Genomic DNA, 21166 nt, shown 5'->3' on the forward strand with positions numbered 1-21166 from the left:
GCAGGGAGCGCGGGGACGCGCGTGCGCCGCGGCCGCGGGGCCGCCTGCTGCTGTGGCAGGCAGCGCCGGCCGAGCGCCGAGCCACCGAGCGCCCCGCCCGCTCCGGCAGGGGGCGCTGCGGGCTGGCGCGAGCCGGGCGTGAGGGGAGCGGGGCTCGTCCTGGCCGCGGCCGTCGGGAATGGCCCCGTGTCCTCCCCCTGTCCTCCCCTGTCCTCCCCCTGTCCTCCCCTGTCCTCCCCTGTCCTCCCCCTGTCCCCCCCTGTCCCCATGTCCTTCCTGCACCCCCCGTGTCCTTCCTGAGTCCCCGTCCTGGGCACCCGCGGGCATATTATTGTAATTCTGGCCACTTTTATGTTGATACAGTCCATACAGAGCTATGCTAGGTTGGTACATAGTGAAGAAAGAGAATGCGGACCTTGCCCTGAACAACGTACATTTACATCGTAAATACATCAAGGAAAGGATGAATAAATGTAACAGAGAAGTACAATTACAGAGGTGTCTGTACACAGAAGTGCACAACAGGAAGCAGACAGATGCCATGCTTCACTCAGCCACAACTTCACTCAGAAGCATCACTGCTTGAATGAGGCACTAGAAGATGGCAATATTGCAACCTCTGAAAATCTAAAGCATGAGGAGGAACACACAGAAAACTTCACCAAGTGGGATGATGGTGACTTACATACCACGCTGACAGGAAACCTCCACTACTGATAGGGAAAGCAGCTGCAGGGGGGTGAGGGGCAAACTGAGAGATGGCATCATTAGATAAAGTAATGGGTTTAGCTTTGGGGAAAGCTTTTTCATTTTCTGAGCTATCATTGCAGTAACTACTGCAATATGGACAAGAGTTGCATTTAAGCAAACAAATACAAAAGATATCTGTGACTATCTTACACATTTGCCCACACATGAGGACTTAAAGTGGAGCCAAGCTGAATGGGCAAGCTGGGTCATTTTGGAGTATAATGGTCATTTTTATGTAAAAGAGAGGGGGAAAGAGGAGTCTGCACCACTGTATTCACCAAGGTGCAGCGCATGTGCAAACCACACGGCAGAATTTGCAGTGACACATCCATTGCTTGTGCTCAGAAAAGATGCAAGTTTGCAACTATTGTATGAATTCATGGAACCATAGAACATTAGGGTTTGGAAGCGATCTTAAATATCATCTAGCCCTAGCAGGAATAGCTCCCACTTAAACAGGTTGCTCGAGGTCTCATCCAGGCTGGCCTTGAACACTGCCAGGGCATTCACATCTTCTCTGGGCAACCTGTCCAAGTGTCTCACCAACCACAGAGTAAAGAATTCCTTCTTAATATCTAACCTAGTCCCAAATGGACTGCTGCCAGCACCATTGCATCTCTAGAAGCACCAATAAATTGCAGAATGAACCATATAAAATGTATTTGCTTTTTTTAAGCTCATCCTGGTTCTGAAAATGAAAACAAATTTTAGGGAATAAGCACATGGATGCTTTCTCCAAGGCACTCTCCTTGGTTACAGCTCCTCTCCTTTGAAATGCTGCAACTCTGATGTTGATTTCAGTAGGAGCTTTATTACATTTATTTCTCTTGTGGAGAACACATGCAGGTTGTTTTTATTGCACCGAAGTCGTAATTCCACCTCAAAAGAGAAAGCAGATCACTTCAACCCAGATGAGGAGCCTAATCCTGCCTACACAAACTACTGTGCCAGCACCAGAGAGGGGGAGCACAGGGATGGTCCAGTCAGCGAGGGTCCCTAGATAATGGTGAGGGCACCAGCACCCCTCACATACAGCCCTGGGACTGGAGGGCATCCTGGGGTGAGCTTCTTTCCTTTCTCCACTTTGCATAAATAATTGATTGGAACACACATGGACAGAAAGATACCACTTTACAGCCCAGTGCTTAGACCAGTCACCTGGAATGCAAAGAGATATGTCAGAGCAGGAAGGAATTGTACTACCATCAATCTGTGCTTTCAGAAGAGCTTGATAAAAGCAAACTTCACCACTACCAGTAGGTATCACATTTCCTCTGGGACCTGCTATTGTAGGCTTGACAAGGAGCTGACAGAATGTTGTTACAAACCCGTTCACTTGCCCTTGACCATTTCTTATGGTTTCACCATAGCCCCACACAGCCGCTCGCTCACTGCCCCACCAGAAGGACTGGGGACAGAAGCAGGAGGGTAAAAGGTAGAGAGCTCATGGGTTGAGACCATGACAGTTTAACAGGGACAGCAAAAGCTGAGTAAGCAAACATGAAGTTAATAACTGTTCCCCATGGGCAGGCAGGTTTTCAACCGTCTCCAGAGGAGCCGGGCCCCATCACATATGATAGTTACTTGGGAAGCCAAACACCATCAGTCCAAACCTCTCCCACTTTCTCCTTCTTCCCCCCACTTTATATACTGAGCATGATGTCACATGGTTGGAAATATCCCTTTGATCAGTTGGGGTCAGCTGTCCTGGTTGTGTCTCCTCCCAGCTTCCCATGTACTCCCAAACTTCTTTGCCAGCATAGCAGTACAAAAAACAGAGAAGGCCTTGGCTATGTGTAAGCCCTGCTCAGCAATAGCAAAACCATCTCTACATTATCAACTCTGTGTCCAGCACAAATCCAAAATACAGCCCCATACTGACCACTGTGAAGAAAATTACCCCAGATGAAACCAGCACACGATTCAAATTGTCTGCACTGCAATTGAAGCAATTGAAGGCAGGTAGTAACAAAATGGGCCACTAGTGGGGGACTCTCTTACTGATAAATCCACCCATGGTGGAAACAAAAGCTACAAACACCTTTACATACGGGCACAGATAACATTCTGGCTTTGTAAATCAGTGTCTTCAGAATAAAAGCTCAGAAAAGGCTGTAAGTGCTTTGGAGGGAGCCCAGCTGCACAGAGCATTTGCCTGACCTTCATCCTGATTTTCATTCTTCACAGCTGTATCAACTGTCTTTTTTTGCACAACAGCATGCACAGAAAATCAAAGTATTTGCTGGATCAAAAGCCAAACTACTTTTATTGTTTAAATTAATTCAGCCACACAAGAGAATTAATTATTTCAGAACTATCCATTTTTATGTTAGCTTTGACTTTGAGTCTGGTACTGCACTGGAGAAGTACCAAGAAGTACCAAAAAAAAGTACCAAAAGTACCTTTTTTTAAATGGAACAGTAATGTATCACTTAGCCAAAAACTGGTAGTTTCTGCTCATATATCTCTATCATTCATTTGAACAATATCTCGTTATCTTGACAGAGAAGTTTCCCATAGTTACTATGTAACATATCTATAGCAAATACTGACTTGAAAAAGTTAGACATGTAATTTATGTATGACTCCTTCTTTCTAAAGAATCATTTATTCTTAGGTTATTAGTGTCCTTTTCCTTTAGCTTAGGGGTTAGTCCCACTCTATCTTTAATTGTCTTTATCTACAGTGGTATCAGAGTTCTGCAGTCATTACTTTTAATTCTTTCATCTCTTATCAGTGCTACCTTTGCTTTGCATGTCCTTCCATTTCACCGCTCAAACAAGGTTTTGTCTCTACTTACTCCACTCAAAGATTAGCTTCTCAAATACAATCCTTTTAAAAGCTTACCTGCAGCATAGTATCTGTCTAATACATGCTGGTTTATGGATAAATGAGAAGAAATACTTTATATTAAAAAAAGAAATTGGTAAATTTAACTATCATTAGCTACTAATTATATTCCTCACCAGAAATACTGTGTAAAAGAGGGGTTGAAAGTAAAAGCAAGTATCACTTGCTTGTAAGGGTAAACACACAAATAATTTTGTTAGCTCAAAACTATGCTTGCAGATCTCCTAGAAAATTCTGATCAATTCCAGTGACCATCGCAATGCCTCCCAAAATTCCCTAGAGCAACCATAGCTCTGTTCTGTAAGGAAGCTGTGCAGTAATTATGGAATTGAACCTAAGAAAGGTTAGTAGTTTTGGTCTTCAATTAGATTAAATCAATTTAGGGTAAACTGTAGCATACTACATCCTGATAACATCAACAAAGTAATCAAAGAACATTTAAATAACAGTAGTAGTCTGAGTCAGCTGGTCCAGCAGTAAGAATCCTTTCTACAAGGAATATTCCTAACAATCATATAGTTGAAACAAGTTATATGTCAAGAAGAATTTGGATTTGCTGCCTTTAATGTCAGAGATTTCACTGAAGGCTTTGTGATCTGCTCCTTTGACCTTATCTATGGAGTGATATAGCTGATGAAGCTAATCACCAGTTAATTCCTCCCCATATAATTTATGTACATAATTTCAGTTATTTTAGACAAGGTATAGAGAACATGAGATCTCCTTATTGCATTGCTATTAAGTACATTTAAGTACAAACAGTCCTTCATAAATTTAAACCTGCACACTTTGATTACTGGAGTACCTAATTAATCATCTGAAAACTTGTTTCGAGCTTAAAGAGTAAATGACCTTAAGCATGAGGAGGACATATTTTCAGACAAAAAAAAAATATCCAAAGTAATACCTGAATCAAAATTTAAAAACAAATTACTTGGCTCGACATCTCCAATGTTGTTGATTTGGTATCTAGTGTCCATGCCTAGACTGGGAAAGTGTTGTGTGAGATACAATGCAAACCTTTGGCTATCCCCAGCCTCTGCACAAAGAATTTACAATATAAACATGTGTGTTTGCACATAAGGGTCAGTTCATCCTCTGTATTTGCAGCTGCCCAGCTGTGTGTGCCAGGCTGCAGTGCCTGCACATGTCAAGGCCACCTTCTGTGTCGTTTGTGCTGAAGCATCTTGCATGGTGGTTGTGCAGTCACAAGTGGGGGCACCAAAGGGGAAATGGAGAGAAAACAGGTAATATCTAATGGTATCAAAGTAGGGGAGAAAATCAGAGACAGTAAAGCAAGAAAAGGAGGAGTTAGAGAAGATGATTACAATGTGCCTGTCTAAAGCACACTCCTTTCTGAGAGAGGAGGGGCCCATTTGCACTGATACTTCAATGGCCATACATTTTCAGTTGTCATTACAGAAAATTTCTGCTGACAAACCCCAGAGATTTTGGCTTTTATATTTTATGTTATTACTGCCTTGCAGGCGTAGCTAGTTCATAGTTGGCTGCATTTTACAGTCCATGGGTGAATCCATGGGAGCAACAGTTTACTGACATCTATTCTGAATATTCACTCTGTATTGGTCTCACAATTCGCTTCTCAGACCAGCTTTTCTTTTTTAGAGTGCTATTGTGATCTTAGTCTCATGCTTATTTCTATGTATACACTTATGCTTAGCTATTTTCATTCTGAATTTTTGTTCTGTTTTAACAAATGAATAAAAGACATGCCAAAAATGTTCAGTTTTAAGGCATGCAAGAATGAAACCCTCTTTCTATGCACATAGTGTGTATAATTTAGAAAACTGCTGTTTCAGAGTCCTGTGCCTCGCAGTTTAAGCAGCAGACAATTTTTACAGTTTTAGCTCCATTCTGATTATGTTAGATGCTCAGTTATAAGCAGGCTGCTTTAAAAGCTAAAGATATTCACAGGAAATGGAAGGGCCATAACTAACTTGCTTCCCACAGGACTAGCAAAGTTCCATTGATTTTTTTGGTTCCTTTATTGACTGGATAATCCTTTCCTGCCACTTTACTTTTAGGTGGTACTGCACAAGACATGATCTCACATACATTAATTACGGATCTTACATAACTGCATACAAAAGACCATCAGATCTACCCTCTTTACTTCTCCCATTTTCATTCCTTTTTGTGAATTACTTGTAATGTCATTAATAGGAAACTTTATACCATACCCTAATCTCTTGTTTCATGGGCAGAGCTCTCTGTGGCTCAATTAATGAAAAACATTCCTCCTTCAAGTGGATGCCATTGCCTATAATACTTTGAAGGCCAGTTACAGCATCATTAGTGGCATATGTATATGAAATTATGAAAATTGATCTCCTCCAGGTGGGTTGTTTTTTGTGGGGTGCCTGCCCCAGATGCATGTGATCTGGGCTAGAATCCCACAGCACTCATAAAACTGACAATGAGTAAAACTCCTCAATATGTGAATTTCCATTTAACAAAATTTCATTCCTTTCAATCTATTTCACTGTGCTAGTTCTTCTGGAATGCAAATGTACTCTGGACAAGCAAAATGGGAGAAATTCCTAAGGGGTTATCACTTGCATCTCCTCTATATTGACAGCATGGAGGAAGAAAAGGAAATCCACCTTTTTGTGTGGAAGAAAAATCTGCTTTAACTTATCCAGCAGCTGTTTCCAGTGTATGAAGATGACCTTGCCTGGAGTCAGAACACACCTTCTCCACATACTATGAAAATGGATGAAAATAGTTCCACAAAATCCTTGGCTTAAGAAAATCAAAATACATTTTTTTTCCAGACAGGTCTCTGATTGTTTTTGTGAATCTCTGCTTTGCAGGACTAAAACACAAAATATTTTTTTATAAATTTATAACCTGTATATTAATTAGGTCTTAATAATTGGCCAATAATCCATTTGCTGACTTTCTTGATTCAATGTAACCCTCTGAAGCTCTTTGTTTAGGAAACATTTCTGTAAAGCATTTCAGGATATTTCAACAGATGATTAAGAGACACATAACGTTTTGAACAACCATGTTATGATTGTTTCCCTTAGCAGCCTGCTCCACTCTGAAGAGAAGCGCTTGATTGGAAGTAACCTTTGCAGCAGACAAATGCCATTTGCTGTCCCTATGAAAAATTGGTCCAAATCCAAATTTAAAAACTCCAGCAAAAAATAATTATAAATTCACATGTACTCAGTGGCAAGCACTTGATAGCATATGGCACCTAAATATGCCAAGGATCCTTTAGAGCATACGCCATCACTTAGCAGTTCCTACTTGCCAAACTGCTTCTGCTGGTGACATCCCTCAGGGATCAAGCTCCTATCTGTGCCCTGTGCAAGCCCTGAGCCGGTCTTCTGATGCATTTTTTCCTTTCCACAGGCAAAGGGCACCCCAACTGCAAGAGCTCAGCTTCTCCATGTCGTTTGTGGTAAGACAGCATCTTCCTTTGCATGGTCTGCGCCATCAGGTACATTACAAGGGATCCACCTGCAGGTTTATGGGCTTTCTTCAGACATTTCTAAACACGCCATAACAAGAGTTTTGCAGGTTCATTCTTCCCGTTTTAGTGTTATCTTACTTTTATGTAATTTTCTAAATCTTAGGTTAAAAACTCATGTCTTGACCTAAATATGTGTGGTTTTGTCAAACCTGTGACTTTGATGAAGAAAGAAAAGGCCCATACAGTAGTACTGTTTAAATACTGTGTGAGGCAAGGCTTGTACAAAAATAGCATATTTTTCTTTGGCTATCTGATACATTGGGAGAAAGCCCACTAAACTTTACAGTCCTTTATGAGCCTTACTTCAGATCTGAAATAAAAGCAGCAATCCTGAAAGATCTAATTTCCAGCAAATCAAGCTTGTGCTTTATCCAAATTTGTCCAATATATTTAATCAATGTCCTTATTAGCTACCAACAAGACAATGTCTGACACAGACTTGGGATTTTGCAGGTTTTGATCTGAAGTGTTTACCTTTGGTTAAAGCACACACAGTGTAGGATATCCCTGGGACTTCTCACACGGACAGGTTTGGTTGCTATTGTTCAATCTTTCTGACACAGAAGTGATGGAGTGCTACATCATGCCTTTAGTCCTGCACAGGAATCCCCATCAAAAGCTGGGGAGAGTTTGCATAAAAACTGCTGGCAGGAAATGGCCGCAGTGATTCATCTTCCTAATAGTGTGCTGTGAGGTTGTGCAACTCATGGGCCAGCAGTGCTACAGCCAGTACAGAGATTCTGGAATGTTTATAAATCTTTTTTTGGGGGGTGTTCACTTTGTTTTGGTTTTTTTTGTTTTGTTTTAGGGTTTTTTGTTTGGGTTTCTGTTTGCTTGTTTTTTAATTATTGCATAGCCCACATCTTCCTTCTAAGCTTATGCTCATACAGTCCTGGGACTGTCTGTTCTGTTGCCATCAGGTCTCCTAAAGTGAATAAAATGCCCACGGGTCATAATTTTATGCAAAAGCAAAGTCATCAGCTCTGGTGTGAGAATTTGTATAGAATAGGTTTAATAGGACATCATCTTTTATAGCTATTGCTTTTAATTACCTAGCTGCCAAAAGCAGATCTATATGAGAAATTAATGGATACATAACATCATTCTCGATTAAATCATTGATGTAAATATAATGGAAATGAACTATTAAACCAATAACGTTTCCTTTCATTAGTTTGAAAAGACCAAGGATAGAAACATTGCACAAAAATTCCAAGAACCAAGAATATTGCACCTATCTATGCAATAACAGTTGGGAATTCTGACATCAGCTGACTGACCTAAAATTTAAATTTAAAATTTTAAATAGGGAAGGATATAATCTATGATTCTTATAGGGATTTGCAGACTGACTGCAGTACTGTAGAACTCTCAAAACCAAACCATAGGTCTGGATCTTCATTTCTTTTGACCCTCCAGGGCAGAAAGCAGTTGTTTTTAATGACATTTTTAAGCAAGACAAATTCCTACATAGGATGATAAGCATTACTGTCTTAGTTGCTTTTGTAAATGTAAACCCAAATCAGTGGGAAGATGGAACAAAAGAAATACACCACAAATAGCTGTCAGTATGCAGAAAGGATTTACACTTTTTTTCTGAATACTTTGACGCTTGTAGGGGAAAAAAGAAAGTCAAAGCCACAAGCCAAGTATCAAACCCTAGACTGAGATACATTAAAACACATCTTTTAATGCTAAACCTGCCCACTCACTCATTTTTGCTCAAGTGATCACTATGCCATAAGTCAGGCAGCATTTTTCTGCATAGCTTGTTAAACATGCCAATTTCACAGGCTGCTTTTGGAAAAGGTTTCTGCTCTTGTTGCTTGGTTTAGCAGATGCTGGCTTGCAGTCATGCACTCACATTGTAGAGGATTAAGGAGACAGAAGGATCTTCAGGAAGGAATATGGCAATTGTCCAGTGTAAGCCCAGCTGCATCCAATAGGCATTCCCATCAAGAACTGTTACCCATTTGTCAAATCAACTTGACATTATCTTCTGCTTGGAAAAATAACTAGCTTAGTCTGCATTTCAGGAATAGGATTACCTGGTTCTCAAAATATGATGGAGAGGATGGAGGCAAGCAGGTAAAGTGTCATAGTGCAAGGCAAATCAATGTGATAAGATACAAAAGTTTCAGAAGCACACTGCTTTGTATGTTATAAACTGCTTGAGTGCAAAGGAAAATTATCACAACTAAAACCATATGCCCTTCAAAACTTTATATCTCCAGCTGGCACAGCTAGCAGATATGTCAGAGAAGCACTAATAAGCAGAGAGAAAACTCTAGGGCAAATCTTTCTGTTCTCCATCTGTCATGGAGTAAATAGGTCTTATTGATTATCTACCACTTGATTTATACTAAATGCTTTCAAGCATTTCCCATTTATAATTTTCAAATACAAGGATAATTAAATTTTGATTTATGGGAATTACACAAGAAGAGGTGATTTTTTTGTCCAATCAGCAGCATTCAGCTGTACCACAGATATTAAGAAAACTAATAGAATGCTTTAGCTTTAAAATAGTAGTGGCCTGAGTTTTGAGGTTTTGGGTGGTGGTCTGAATAACACAAGAGGAAGAGCAAAAAAAGCTTCAGTGTTGACTGTAGTTGTGTTTTTACTATTTCTAATACCAGGTCACAGAAGATACAAAGGTTTTACAGCCCCACTATAAAACAGCTCTTTATCTTTTCTCCACTAATTCCATGGTGTCACATTTAACAAAACTAGGAAACTGAAGATAATATGGATGTTTGCAGATTAGCTGTCAGGTAATAAATAACACTAATTTCACATACCTACAAATGTAAATGCACCTTATCACTGTTTAAGTTTCTCACTCTTTGTAATGCCTGCCAACATTTTAACCCAGGCAAATTACAGTATTGTTTTTGCTGTTTTTTCACTGGGATAAAATACACAGTCATAATATCCTTTTATCAGATTTCATGGTATAAAAGGGCTTTGGTGCTTAATTGAAGCTGTATGTTGCTGAGGCAATTCCAGAGTTCCTGGTTTGGAAGATGTATTTGTCTTACTTTTTAGTTGCCTTGTCTTTTCAGAGTGCTCTAAGTACCACTTGCCCGAGAAGATGCAGCTGTGACCCTGCCCAGTCAGTGCAATGCTACAGGGCTACAGAGATCCCCAGAGAAATTCCTTTTACCACCAGGAGACTCTACATCAGCCACAGCAAAATTAAGCAACTCCAGGTAAGAAAACCCAGAAAAAGTACTTTTTGTAGTGCACAGTAATTGAAAGTTGGACTTCCCAGATGATGGTGGCATCTAGTGAGGAGAGAATCTTATTCCATGTTCTAAAAACTGGCAAAGTGCTGCCAGATCTGGTTTTATTTTTACTTACTCTTTAAGGATATGTAAATATATTCCTGTAGTGTTTTCATGTTCCTGCAGTCTCCAAGCACTAATTCATGCTGTCAAAATGATACCTTGTATGAAACTCAAAAAAATGGTATTTTACAACTAGCAGCCAAAGGTTGACTTGTTTTATATATGGTCAAATAACCATTGACTTTCACAGTAATTTTCTTAACTTGTTAAAAGCTTTTTCTATTTTTGATACAATATAATACTTTTTCACAGTAAAATGAAAGGGTTTATGTCATTAGAATAATTTCCCTAATGAATGAAATTGAAGCTCTTTTTCTCCTCTTGAGCTGCATGTGTCAAGTACAACTGCTATTAGAAATGACAGAGGAAGTAAGTTTGAATCTAAGGTACAGCATGAGATGTTTCTAAAAGCAAGGCCACGCCTATCTAATAACCCACATAAATGAGAGCAGCTTCTAACCAAAGCTGCTAGCTATTTGTGCTATTGAAAAATTTATTCTGGGTTTCTTGAGGCACTGGTTCACTTTATTAAAGGCATCAGCTTATGCTCATCTTGCACTGCACCCTGGAATGGTGCTTCTTTGTTTCCTACCCTGGAATAAAAATTTTTTTAATAAATTCACTTGTAAACACAGACACAAGGGAAATACAACCACCTGTATTACATATGCTTGCTGTGTATCAATTTACTACAAATAATAAGAAATTTTCAATTCAAATTAGATACATTTTCTCTTACAAAAAATTTAACTGCTCTGAAATGCATCTTTAATTTTGCTCTCAGGACTAAATGAAGTAGGCTGGAAGGCAGCTTAGAGCAGCATCTAGAATGCCTGTTGCCCACTGACAAATAGTGACTGTACAGTTTTCCTCTGAGAAAGTTTTCTCTTTTAGCTGCTACTAATATCTCTGGCTTTCTTGTTTTATGTCACTCACAAGAGTCAAACATTGGTGTGATTTAGTTGTACTTAGGGTAAACAAAAGGTTTGTCAAATTAATTCTGTATTAGCAAATACTTTTCTGTGCAAACTCTTCCCTCCTCCTCCCCATTATTTTCTTTCCAAGATAAGTAAGATGAGCCATTTTCTGTTTCTTAGGTTAGGCGCCTCTACCTGCCAGTAATTCCACAGTTACAAGTAAAGTGGCCTTCAGTTCTGACTAGAGCATAAGACAGATGCCATAAAGCATTGAAATGCTGGATATGAGTGAATGAAGTAGTGGGATAAATGTTTTATGACCCATCAAAACAAATTGTGTACGAAACCATTTAAGAAGAGACTTTTTCACTTTGTACAATAATTCCACTGGCTATGAGTCTCCTTACTGCTACTACTGACTTTGCACCAAAAGGAAAGAAGTCCTTTCACACTGTGTCCTTGTAGTCATGTAGGCTGTTTCCTTGAGATTATACTGGGTCTTTGGATATACTTTTTAATTTTTTTCCCCCATGCAACAAATTATACTTCTGAGGTCAGATTTGACATCATAAATACTTACACTTAATTTTACACAGCTGAGCAATTCCACTGGCACATATTATAGTGCTTAGGGAAACATTTCTGCTTGTAAAGTACGTGTCTGCAAGCACTGAAATAACTTCATAGGATTTTAGGATTTTGGTGTCGAATTTTTGTTCATTTGGCTGGTTTGATTTGGGTGTTTTTATTTGTTTGGTTTTTAAAATTCCTTTATTTACCTACTCATAGAGAAAATAACATACTTTCCTAAAGAAGTTGAATGAAAGCCCAGAATTCCCAAAGTTGACCTCCAAGAGACTTTTATATGTAAGCATTCACAAATATTGCAGTTAGGCAATTAGATGCCTCAGAAGAATAAAAAAATATTATTTCAGTTATTTCTGTACCCTAATTTGCATTGATTATTATTAAAATTGTGAAGAAATAATATTTTAAAAAATAATATATGTTTATATGCTAAATCCAGTATGTTAAAAAAAAAAAAAAAAAACCAAGAAAAATAGTAGATCTTTTTTTTTTTTTACCCTGGTCAGTTTTGTATTTGTTCTGACAGGGCTGATCAGCTTTAAGAACTGTGGCTGGCACTTTTGCTTTTGGTAATTTTATAACCTGAGGTTTGTTATAAAAAGGCTTTATAATAACAAAAGTAGATCAATTTTTGCATCTTTTTTCAATATTTCCTGCTTCCTCCTTGACTTGAAGATCAACTATAACTTTTTTACTCTTAATTTAAAATTTCGTTTATATTTAACTATACTAGTAAGTGGGGTTTTATGTGGTAAAAGAAAACCATCTACCTTGCCTCCACCATAGGCAACTGTTTTTAAAAAAACTGCTTATAACATATCCCAAGTTACAGCAACTCAAAAGCCAAAAAAAAAAAAGTAGTTGAAACATCAAATTCCTTAAAATGTTTGTATTAAATAACAGCATATTAGATCCACTTTCAGGAGATCAATGTTTTAAAATATAAAGCTATAATAATATCATTTTACAGGCAATCCAGTTAGAGAATAAAACAATGCTTCCTAGCAAAAACATAACCTGGTGGGCTTTCAAATATGTTTTGATTCATGTTAGAAAGACGGGGTGGTTTATAAAAGCATGGATAAATATTTAAGTCTCAAACCAGCGTGGTCACAAAGCTTAGCAATGCATACCAAATAGGTGAAAACCAGAAATTATAATAATCCACATTAAGAAGCCTAACATCATTACAGAGCAAATGTCTGTATATTCCCCTTCATGTATCTCTCTGTCACTTAATAAGATGAAAATTAAGCCTCTCAGATACATAAAGAAATCGAGGAAAAGCAGAAAACATTACTTTTGTATTTTATAGGAGAAAATGTGTTGAATTGTGAAGGTTCATAATTGTTTCAATTTCCATAAGATGGTTTCATAATTACATGTGATTATGTTTATGTGCTCTTGACCAATGCAGCTCATTCCTATGTACAAGATCATCTTCCTAATCATGACCAAAACCGGACATCAGCAGTTCTGATATTGCTACATATACACAAAACACTGCATTATAGAAAGATAAAATTACATAATTTGGACAACTTTGTTGTTTACTGTTGAAAATATAAGATTTTTAATGGAGGAAGATCCCCTCATTTAATTTAAATATAATTTATGGAGAAACCTGCTTCAATAGAGGTGCCGTATCTATACTTTCTCAGTAATTGCATCAAAATTTGCAATTCAGAAATTGCTTTGCAATACAGAATAAAGTTAATCAGAAAGAAAAACTAAGGATACCACAGCAAAATGAAATCTGACTCGTCTTTCACAGCTGTGCTGGCTTTAATTTTAACAGAAGTTAAAATGAGTTTGTAGCTCAGATAAAGAGATACAGCCCAAAAATATGCAAGAGTTGGACAAATTAAGCTGTAAGACATCTTTTAACAGTCACCTTTGTGATCTGATTTCACTTACACAAGTATGATAGTCAAATGTGTCCAACCAGGATTATGGAACAAATTACTACCCAGCACCTGTACTGCAAAAGGACTTGTACTGCCCTCGATGCAGATTCCTGACTGGGATGAGGGGTTGTGCCGTAGAACACGCTTTGTAGCTTCCCCCACTGAGAGTAAAATGTGCTGGGAACTACTAAGCCCTGGGGGAAATAGCAAGAATCTACTGTTATTTTAGCATCTCTGACTAGTGTGGTATTTCTGAGACCTGTAGTGAGATGTTTTTGGGCATGGGAAGAGAAAACAGATGACTTTCCTTCCCACCACTCCTGTGCTTTTCTGGGGGTATTCCCATATAAATGATTTTTTAAGACTCAGTCAATGAGGTCAGTGGGATGTGTATCTCATCATTTCAGAAAACCAATGTTTTAGCAACTGGTGTGGTTGGAGAACTCCCTAGCTCACCCTCATCGCATACTTCCTCCTAGCTCAGCTTAGTGAAAGCTGCCAGATTCACTTAGGTTTGCTGCTTAACGTGAGACACAAGATGGCAAGCTTTGTATACAAGCACCTTCCAACAGAGCAGAAAAATAAGGAAACAATTGTGTGCCTCTCTATATTATAGTCATAGTCAATGTCTAAGTACCATTTACCACTGCAAAGCATCTGTTTATTACCAACTAATAAAAACTAAGTTTCTGTGAAAATATTCTGTTCCACAGATGTGATTTTTCAGGCCAGGCTGATCTGACACTTTTGGTTTGATTGTATTAATATGTGAGGTTTTTATTTTAAAAGAAGGTAATGGGGGAGAGAAAAGTGTAGAATTTTAGTTTTCTGCCAAAACAGTAGCAAGAGGTAAAGATATCCATTTGTACTCCCTCTGGGGAATACATGCTGCAGTGACAGTACTGTTGATGCATGGAAATGGCTGTATTATGAACTCAAAAGTGCTCTAGCAAGCACCATTGAGCACAATGAACATTAACAACCATCCACTCTCTGCAAAGATTTCTGCCACTGGTGATCTTAGCTTTCTATTTTATATAGGCTATCCACCAGAAGGAAATAAAATGAGCATTCCTTCTTCAAATGTGTATGTTTGCTCAAAACCTGATACATCATACACTTAAACCACAAAATTCTGGAAATGTAAATAAATACTGGCAAACCACAGGTACCAATAGTAAAACCTCTACTGTTACCACTTATTTTAGTTTCTCATATATATATATATTTCTAAATATATTGTTTTTCAGCATCTGCTAGCAATTGTCCAAGCATGCAGAAGTAGTAACCAGTGAAGATATCTATAAATGTACTATCATATTAATTTTTTTTTCTCTTTAAGTTTACTGACTTCAGGAGAATGTCAGTCCTTGAAGAGCTGGTCCTATTATGCAGTGGCATAGAATCAATAGAAAACAACACTTTTAAAGCTCTGAGCACCTTGAAGTCCCTGGAACTCTGCAAAAATCAGCTAAAGCAAATACCCACCTTTCTCCCACCTGGCCTTGAAATTTTAAGACTCGCTGATAACTCCATCAATTCTCTGCATGCATCTGATTTTGCAGACTTGATGAAACTAAGGGTGCTTGATCTTCGGAACAACTTGATTGCAACTGTGCCTCCGAGTGCATTTTCTTCCCTTTACAATTTACAGAGTCTGATCCTGGATGGCAATAACATGGAATCTGTATCTGCACCACTTAGGCTTCCTAGGCTGAAGTATCTGAGCATGGCTGATAATAAACTGAATTCGTTCCCAACCAATTTCTTTGCATCTTTCCAAAGTCTACATTTTCTCAGCTTAAGTGGTAACTTTCTGACAAAAGTGCCTCTTGACCTACCTAAATCCCTGCTGTCACTAAAATTAGAGAAAAACCAACTTAAAATTGTGAGGCTTCGAGATGTGAAACACCTTGAAAATCTGTCTGAGTTCCTTCTCTCAGAAAATCAGCTGACATCAATAGATGGTGCCCACCTTCTTCCTAACTTAACAACACTGGAGCTCTCTAAGAACAAGCTCCACACTGTGCCCCTTAGGCTGCCCGGCAGGCTGCAGAAACTTGACTGCAGCAATAACCTGATCCAAAGGGTGACAGCACAGGACTTTCAAGGACTCCAAAACCTGAAGCATTTGTTTCTCGACAACAATGCTGTCAGCACGTTCGAGGCGGGAGCTCTCCAGCAGTGTGCGCAGCTTTCCAATCTGGCACTGGAACAGAATCTCCTCAGTTCTATTCCGCTGAGGCAAGTGAATCTCAGGACAGCTGGTTCTAAGGTGTCATCTCTCCTTCCCTGCATTATGAGAGCCAAAAATTGGTATTCAGACCCAGTCACGGTAGAAGTCTGTCCATACCATAAACCCATTGCCATAACTAGCACTAATTAGCACTCCTGTTAGCAGTCTCAGAGTAGAGCTGCACTCATTACATCTGTGGTCCCCAATGAATCTGCTCATTTTGCATCTCTCCCTGCCAGTGAGACCACTTTATTTAATTAGCACGCCAATAAGAAGAACCTGCTAGGAGAATCCAACAGACTTACCGAGGTTATACTGCTGCTTAGATTTACCTTCCCCCACAAAAGAAAAATAATTGAGCATTTGATAAAGGATATTGAGGATTTGATAAAGGATAGACAGCAATTTTAAAGCTGATGTTTCTACCAAGCCACACCATGTTAATAATTATTAAAATATTAAGATTTTGAAAGCTGAATATGATAAAAAAAAAAATAGTGCTTTTTCAGTGATATTTGCATTCCCAGCTTCATTAAATTCACACATTACCAGGTATTTGGAATGCATCTAAAGTCTCCAGCTTCAGGCTATAAGAAAAATTCCAGTCAACAGAGCACAGAAGAAACATCCCCTGGGCACATTGTGTTCATTAATGCTCTGCTTAGAGGACCTCTTACATTCATCTCAGTGTTGGAACAGGCCATTATCAGAGATGGCATATTAAGCCAAATGGAGGCTGTTCTGATATAAAGTGGCGATTTTATTATTACAAAAGGCTATGCAATAAGATGGCATAAAAATAGTAAAGTAATTCCATTAACATAAACTTCTTTAACAAAACTGGACTGTTAAACTTTATTTTTATGGCTTGTAGACAGGTTTAACCAGCTTAAATAAATAACGCAGTAAAATTTCAATTAATTTTGTATCGTGTCCTTTAGCATTTGAATCTATTTGGCAACAGCTTTATTATCAGAAACTGATTTAGTGGTGTATAAATATTTGATTTCAGTCTAGCTTGACAGGAATGTTTAATGCTTTGTAGCTACTTTAGTATTGTCTAATCCATCTTATTTTACAACCTTTGTAGTCAAGAGAATGAACAGGAAGGAGTTCTCTACTAGCCTTTAAACAGTATGACTTTTAAGGAGATATTGGGGACCTTTCATACCAACAGTAAATACAGATTTCCAGGGAGAGCTGTAAACATAAGAGAGGTGAAAAAATGACAAGAAATAAAACCTACATACTTAATTTAATTGTCTGGTGATGACCAGGTACACATAGATATACAGAAAAAGAAATTAGACTTCTGAGAACTCTGTCAGGTGTAAGATACTTTTAAAAGCTATGACTGATGTGCTAAAGTGAATAGGTCTTAGCAGTTTTTTTGCAGAAATGAGGAGAAAGAAAGCTCCTTTCCCTTCTTTTCCAAAAAGAAAAGAATCCACAAGTCCAAGTATTTTCAGGACTATTAGAGAAGACCTGTACTTCATAAAATCCTACAGGGTGTGGTGAAAATACATGGAAGAATCTGATGATATTCCTCAGAGTGGGACTAGCACAGTGTGGCTGCTATGGTCAGCTCCCAAGTGAGCACGACTCCTCTTCCAGCTGCAGGGCACTCAGTCATGAACTCAGTGGCGTTATTTTCTCTAGATCAACACAGCCTGAAGTCAAACAATGTAGCCATAAAGTTTAAGTCTAACCTTAGTACAATAAAACTCTGCACAGGTGGTGAAGAGTCATGGACATGCTGGTCAGGCTTTGGACTGTAATCAGTCTGGAAAAACCTCTCGGGTGCTTTCCCACTGCCTTTGACATCAGTGGCACTAGGGTTTTACCCCAGAGTACCCTTCTGGCATTACAGTGTCATATTGGGCAATTGTCTGCAGTTGTTTCAAAACCAATTTATTGCAGTCATAAACATTTGGTAAGGTCAGATTTTGTGAAGTGAATCACCATATCAATATGTGAAATTCTCATCTCCCCAGGAAAAACAGCACAATACAGAACTGCCCTACTCTTGAAATAGTAACATTGAACTTGTCAGGTTTTCACGAATCTGGAAACCATCTTTCAGCTTAAGAGGTTCAAACTTGGCTTCACAAAAAACAGTGAGTGAAGGTCACTGACTACCCCATAACTTTACCAGTTGTAGTATACTGCTATTCTATTCTAAATAGATCTTGGTAATATGATAATCATTTCCCTGAGTGGTTCAGTCAAGTTTCCTTAAAATCTGTAACCTTGACTCTTAATTTCATCACCTTGCATACTACTGTGGTAAGGTGATTTTAAGTAACTTTCAAATTAATCTTATTACAGGTATTCCATGCCTATGCTTTTCTGTTAAGCACTTGTCATTAACTATATCAGAGAGAAATGAAAAGATCATAAATGAGCAAGACTTTTGAAATTAAGGTATTTTCATATAAATTTGTAATGTATATGAAAATGAGAATTATACAGACCTGTCCAGTATCATATCCAGAGAGTATCATCTTTTTCTAAGTCTCAAAAGTACTATTCTAAAAGCATTTATATTTTCCCTGTTGCTGAACAGCTTATCATCAGATGGATTACTGCTGTGATGATTAATGTTTGAGTCTTATGGGAGCAGGAAAAAATGGAGAAATGGAAAAAGTCTAATTCGTTATCAACTAAAAAATGTTTTTAAACAAATCATATATAAAAGTAGTTGAAGGACCAGTGCTGCCATAATTGTCTAAACTTTTGATCTTTCATGGTGCTGTAGTTTGGTCATTGGCATTGAAGAGTACAAAAAAACATTTTTAAACTTGACAATCAATTAAACAGCTGATTTCCTTCATAATACAGAACAAGACTGCTGTTCAGTTCAGCTGCATGGACAGTCAGTACAGGTCAGAACTGCAGTAATTTGGGAAAACATTTCAAGGGTGTACACACAGTACAGCTATAACATATAAACAAAAAACAAACAAACAAACCCAATATGAACACCTGTTTTTGCAGAAGATTGCAAGTTTTTGTGATAGCTTTATTTTAATACATCAGATGTGCCTGGGCAAATACCCACCACCAAATATCACTTACAGAAACAGTATGATGAACATAACACTATTGTTTTATTTTTGTTCAGACTTCCAGACACCCTTGCTAGATTGGATCTAAAAGGAAATGACATAGAGGATGTTGGAGAACAAGAGCTGAAGGACTTGAAACAGCTTCAGGTTTTAAATTTACGGAATAACAAATTATCTCTCTTGGATCGCAAAGTCTTGGAGTATTTACCTCGCCTTCGTCATCTGTATTTAGATGGAAACCCTTGGAACTGCACCTGTGACCTTTTCAGAACCAGGAGAGCTCTGGTGGCCAAAGGGACAGATGTCTGGGGAGGGCAGTGTGCAGCGCCAGCACAAAGCCGAGGAGAAAGCTGGATGTCTTCCAAAAAGATTCTGCAGCAGTGCGAAGACAATCTGTCTTCTACGGAAAGGGGCAAAGAGGACAGAAAGAAAATGAAACCCAATGAGGCCTCCAGCATTGGAGTGAACACAGATGATGATTACTATGATTATGAATTAGATTAATGTCACAGTTTATCTTTAGTGAACCTTAAAGTTGTCTAGAGCTGCCCACTGCCACCAGTGTCTACTGACAAGCAGTCTTCTCATCTGTCATTAGCTTTTCCTGCTCTATTTCTACTACAAGAAATAATAGCCAGTGACAGAAGGGCTACAGAAGGCTGTCATTGTGAATTAAATATTGTAAAAAAAAAAAAAAAAAAAAAAGTTTTTCTATACCATTGATACTATGTAGTTTGAGGGAAGTAAGAATACAATTACTATCTCTTAGGAAAGCAATCTGTTACTCTGCATGAACCTTTTTATAGCAGAACATTTCTTATAGTTGCATAAAACCCCCACAAATAAAATTCTGCAATACCACAAGACACTTATGACTAGTAGTCTGGCATTCAACACATTTAAACTCATGGATCTGCAGGCTGACTTGGAGAGTTATACTGATGTGAGCAGTTTTTTGAGATTGTTCAGAAATTCTTGTTTTGAGAAATTGATTTCAGTTTTCCTGAAACTTTCCCTTTTTTTGTTTATCTTAAACTATTTTAAGTGAGGTTAGACTAAATTAGCTGAGCTGCAGGCAAAACACAGAAGGCTTATCTTCATCACAGCAAGTGAAATAAACAGAAGAATTAGTATCCTGTTAATGAGATTTAATAGTAGTTCTGAAGGTAATAGTGAGGAATGAAAACACTGGGTTCAAGCTGACCTGATTCTGTTGTAAACAAAAGAAGGTAGATTCTCAGGAAATAGATCCTGGCAAATATTAGGATAAGATGAAGTGAGTTGAAGGTTTTGTAAGAGTTTATTTTGGCATCTGAATAGCTAATTTGCTACAATATAGCTCAGGTTAGGTATACTTAATGTGGTTAAGTATAGGTTAGATTAGGTATTACTTTTAGGTTAGGTATACTTAACGTGCAAGTACACACTGCAAGTTTCCCCCTTCACTAGCCAGAACCTTCCAGACTTTTATGCACATACACACAAAAATGACTAAATGCTATATAATTAATGCATTAACTGATATATGTACAAATTTTATCAAGCAGTTCCTAAAGAGCTTGAAAACTAAACAAATGTGGATTAGCGAGACCACTAAAACCAGTGACTTGCAAACAATCACTTGTTAGTTCGTGATCTCAGGTGATAACTGATGAGTAATTACATCAGCAAATTACTTTTCAAAGCCAACAGTTTCTATTATTTTTTATCTCCCTTTAGCATTCAGTAACTGAGTAATCACTCATCTCCATGAAGGCTGATTTGTCAGGTGTCAGAGTGGAGCTATCTGGTTATGTCTCTTATGCAAATGTGATTGACGTGCATTTCTTAGGTCCCCCAACACATTATGCTATGCAATTGGAACAGAAACACCGGAGCTCATTTTTCTTTATGTTTCCTTATCATCAGACTCTGCAGAGGGATCTGCACAGGTTGGATCAATGGGCTAAGGCCAGCTGTGGGAGATTGAACAAGGCCAAGTGACATGCCCTGCCC

General features: G+C 38.3%; 1 protein-coding gene across 1 annotated transcript; it reads left to right on the plus strand.

Moving 5' to 3' along the window:
- Positions 1-10111: 10111 nt before the first annotated feature.
- Positions 10112-20043, plus strand: LOC100228263 (nephrocan). The gene is made up of 3 exons (XM_002190200.6): positions 10112-10317; positions 15210-16111; positions 19228-20043. Exons 1-3 carry the CDS (start codon positions 10132-10134, stop codon positions 19673-19675), a joined length of 1536 nt encoding a protein of 511 aa, XP_002190236.5. The 5' UTR covers positions 10112-10131; the 3' UTR covers positions 19676-20043.
- The last annotated feature ends 1123 nt before the right edge of the window (positions 20044-21166 follow it).

Source organism: Taeniopygia guttata, chromosome 3, assembly GCF_048771995.1.
Source record: "Taeniopygia guttata chromosome 3, bTaeGut7.mat, whole genome shotgun sequence".
Lineage (NCBI taxonomy): Eukaryota > Metazoa > Chordata > Aves > Passeriformes > Estrildidae > Taeniopygia > Taeniopygia guttata.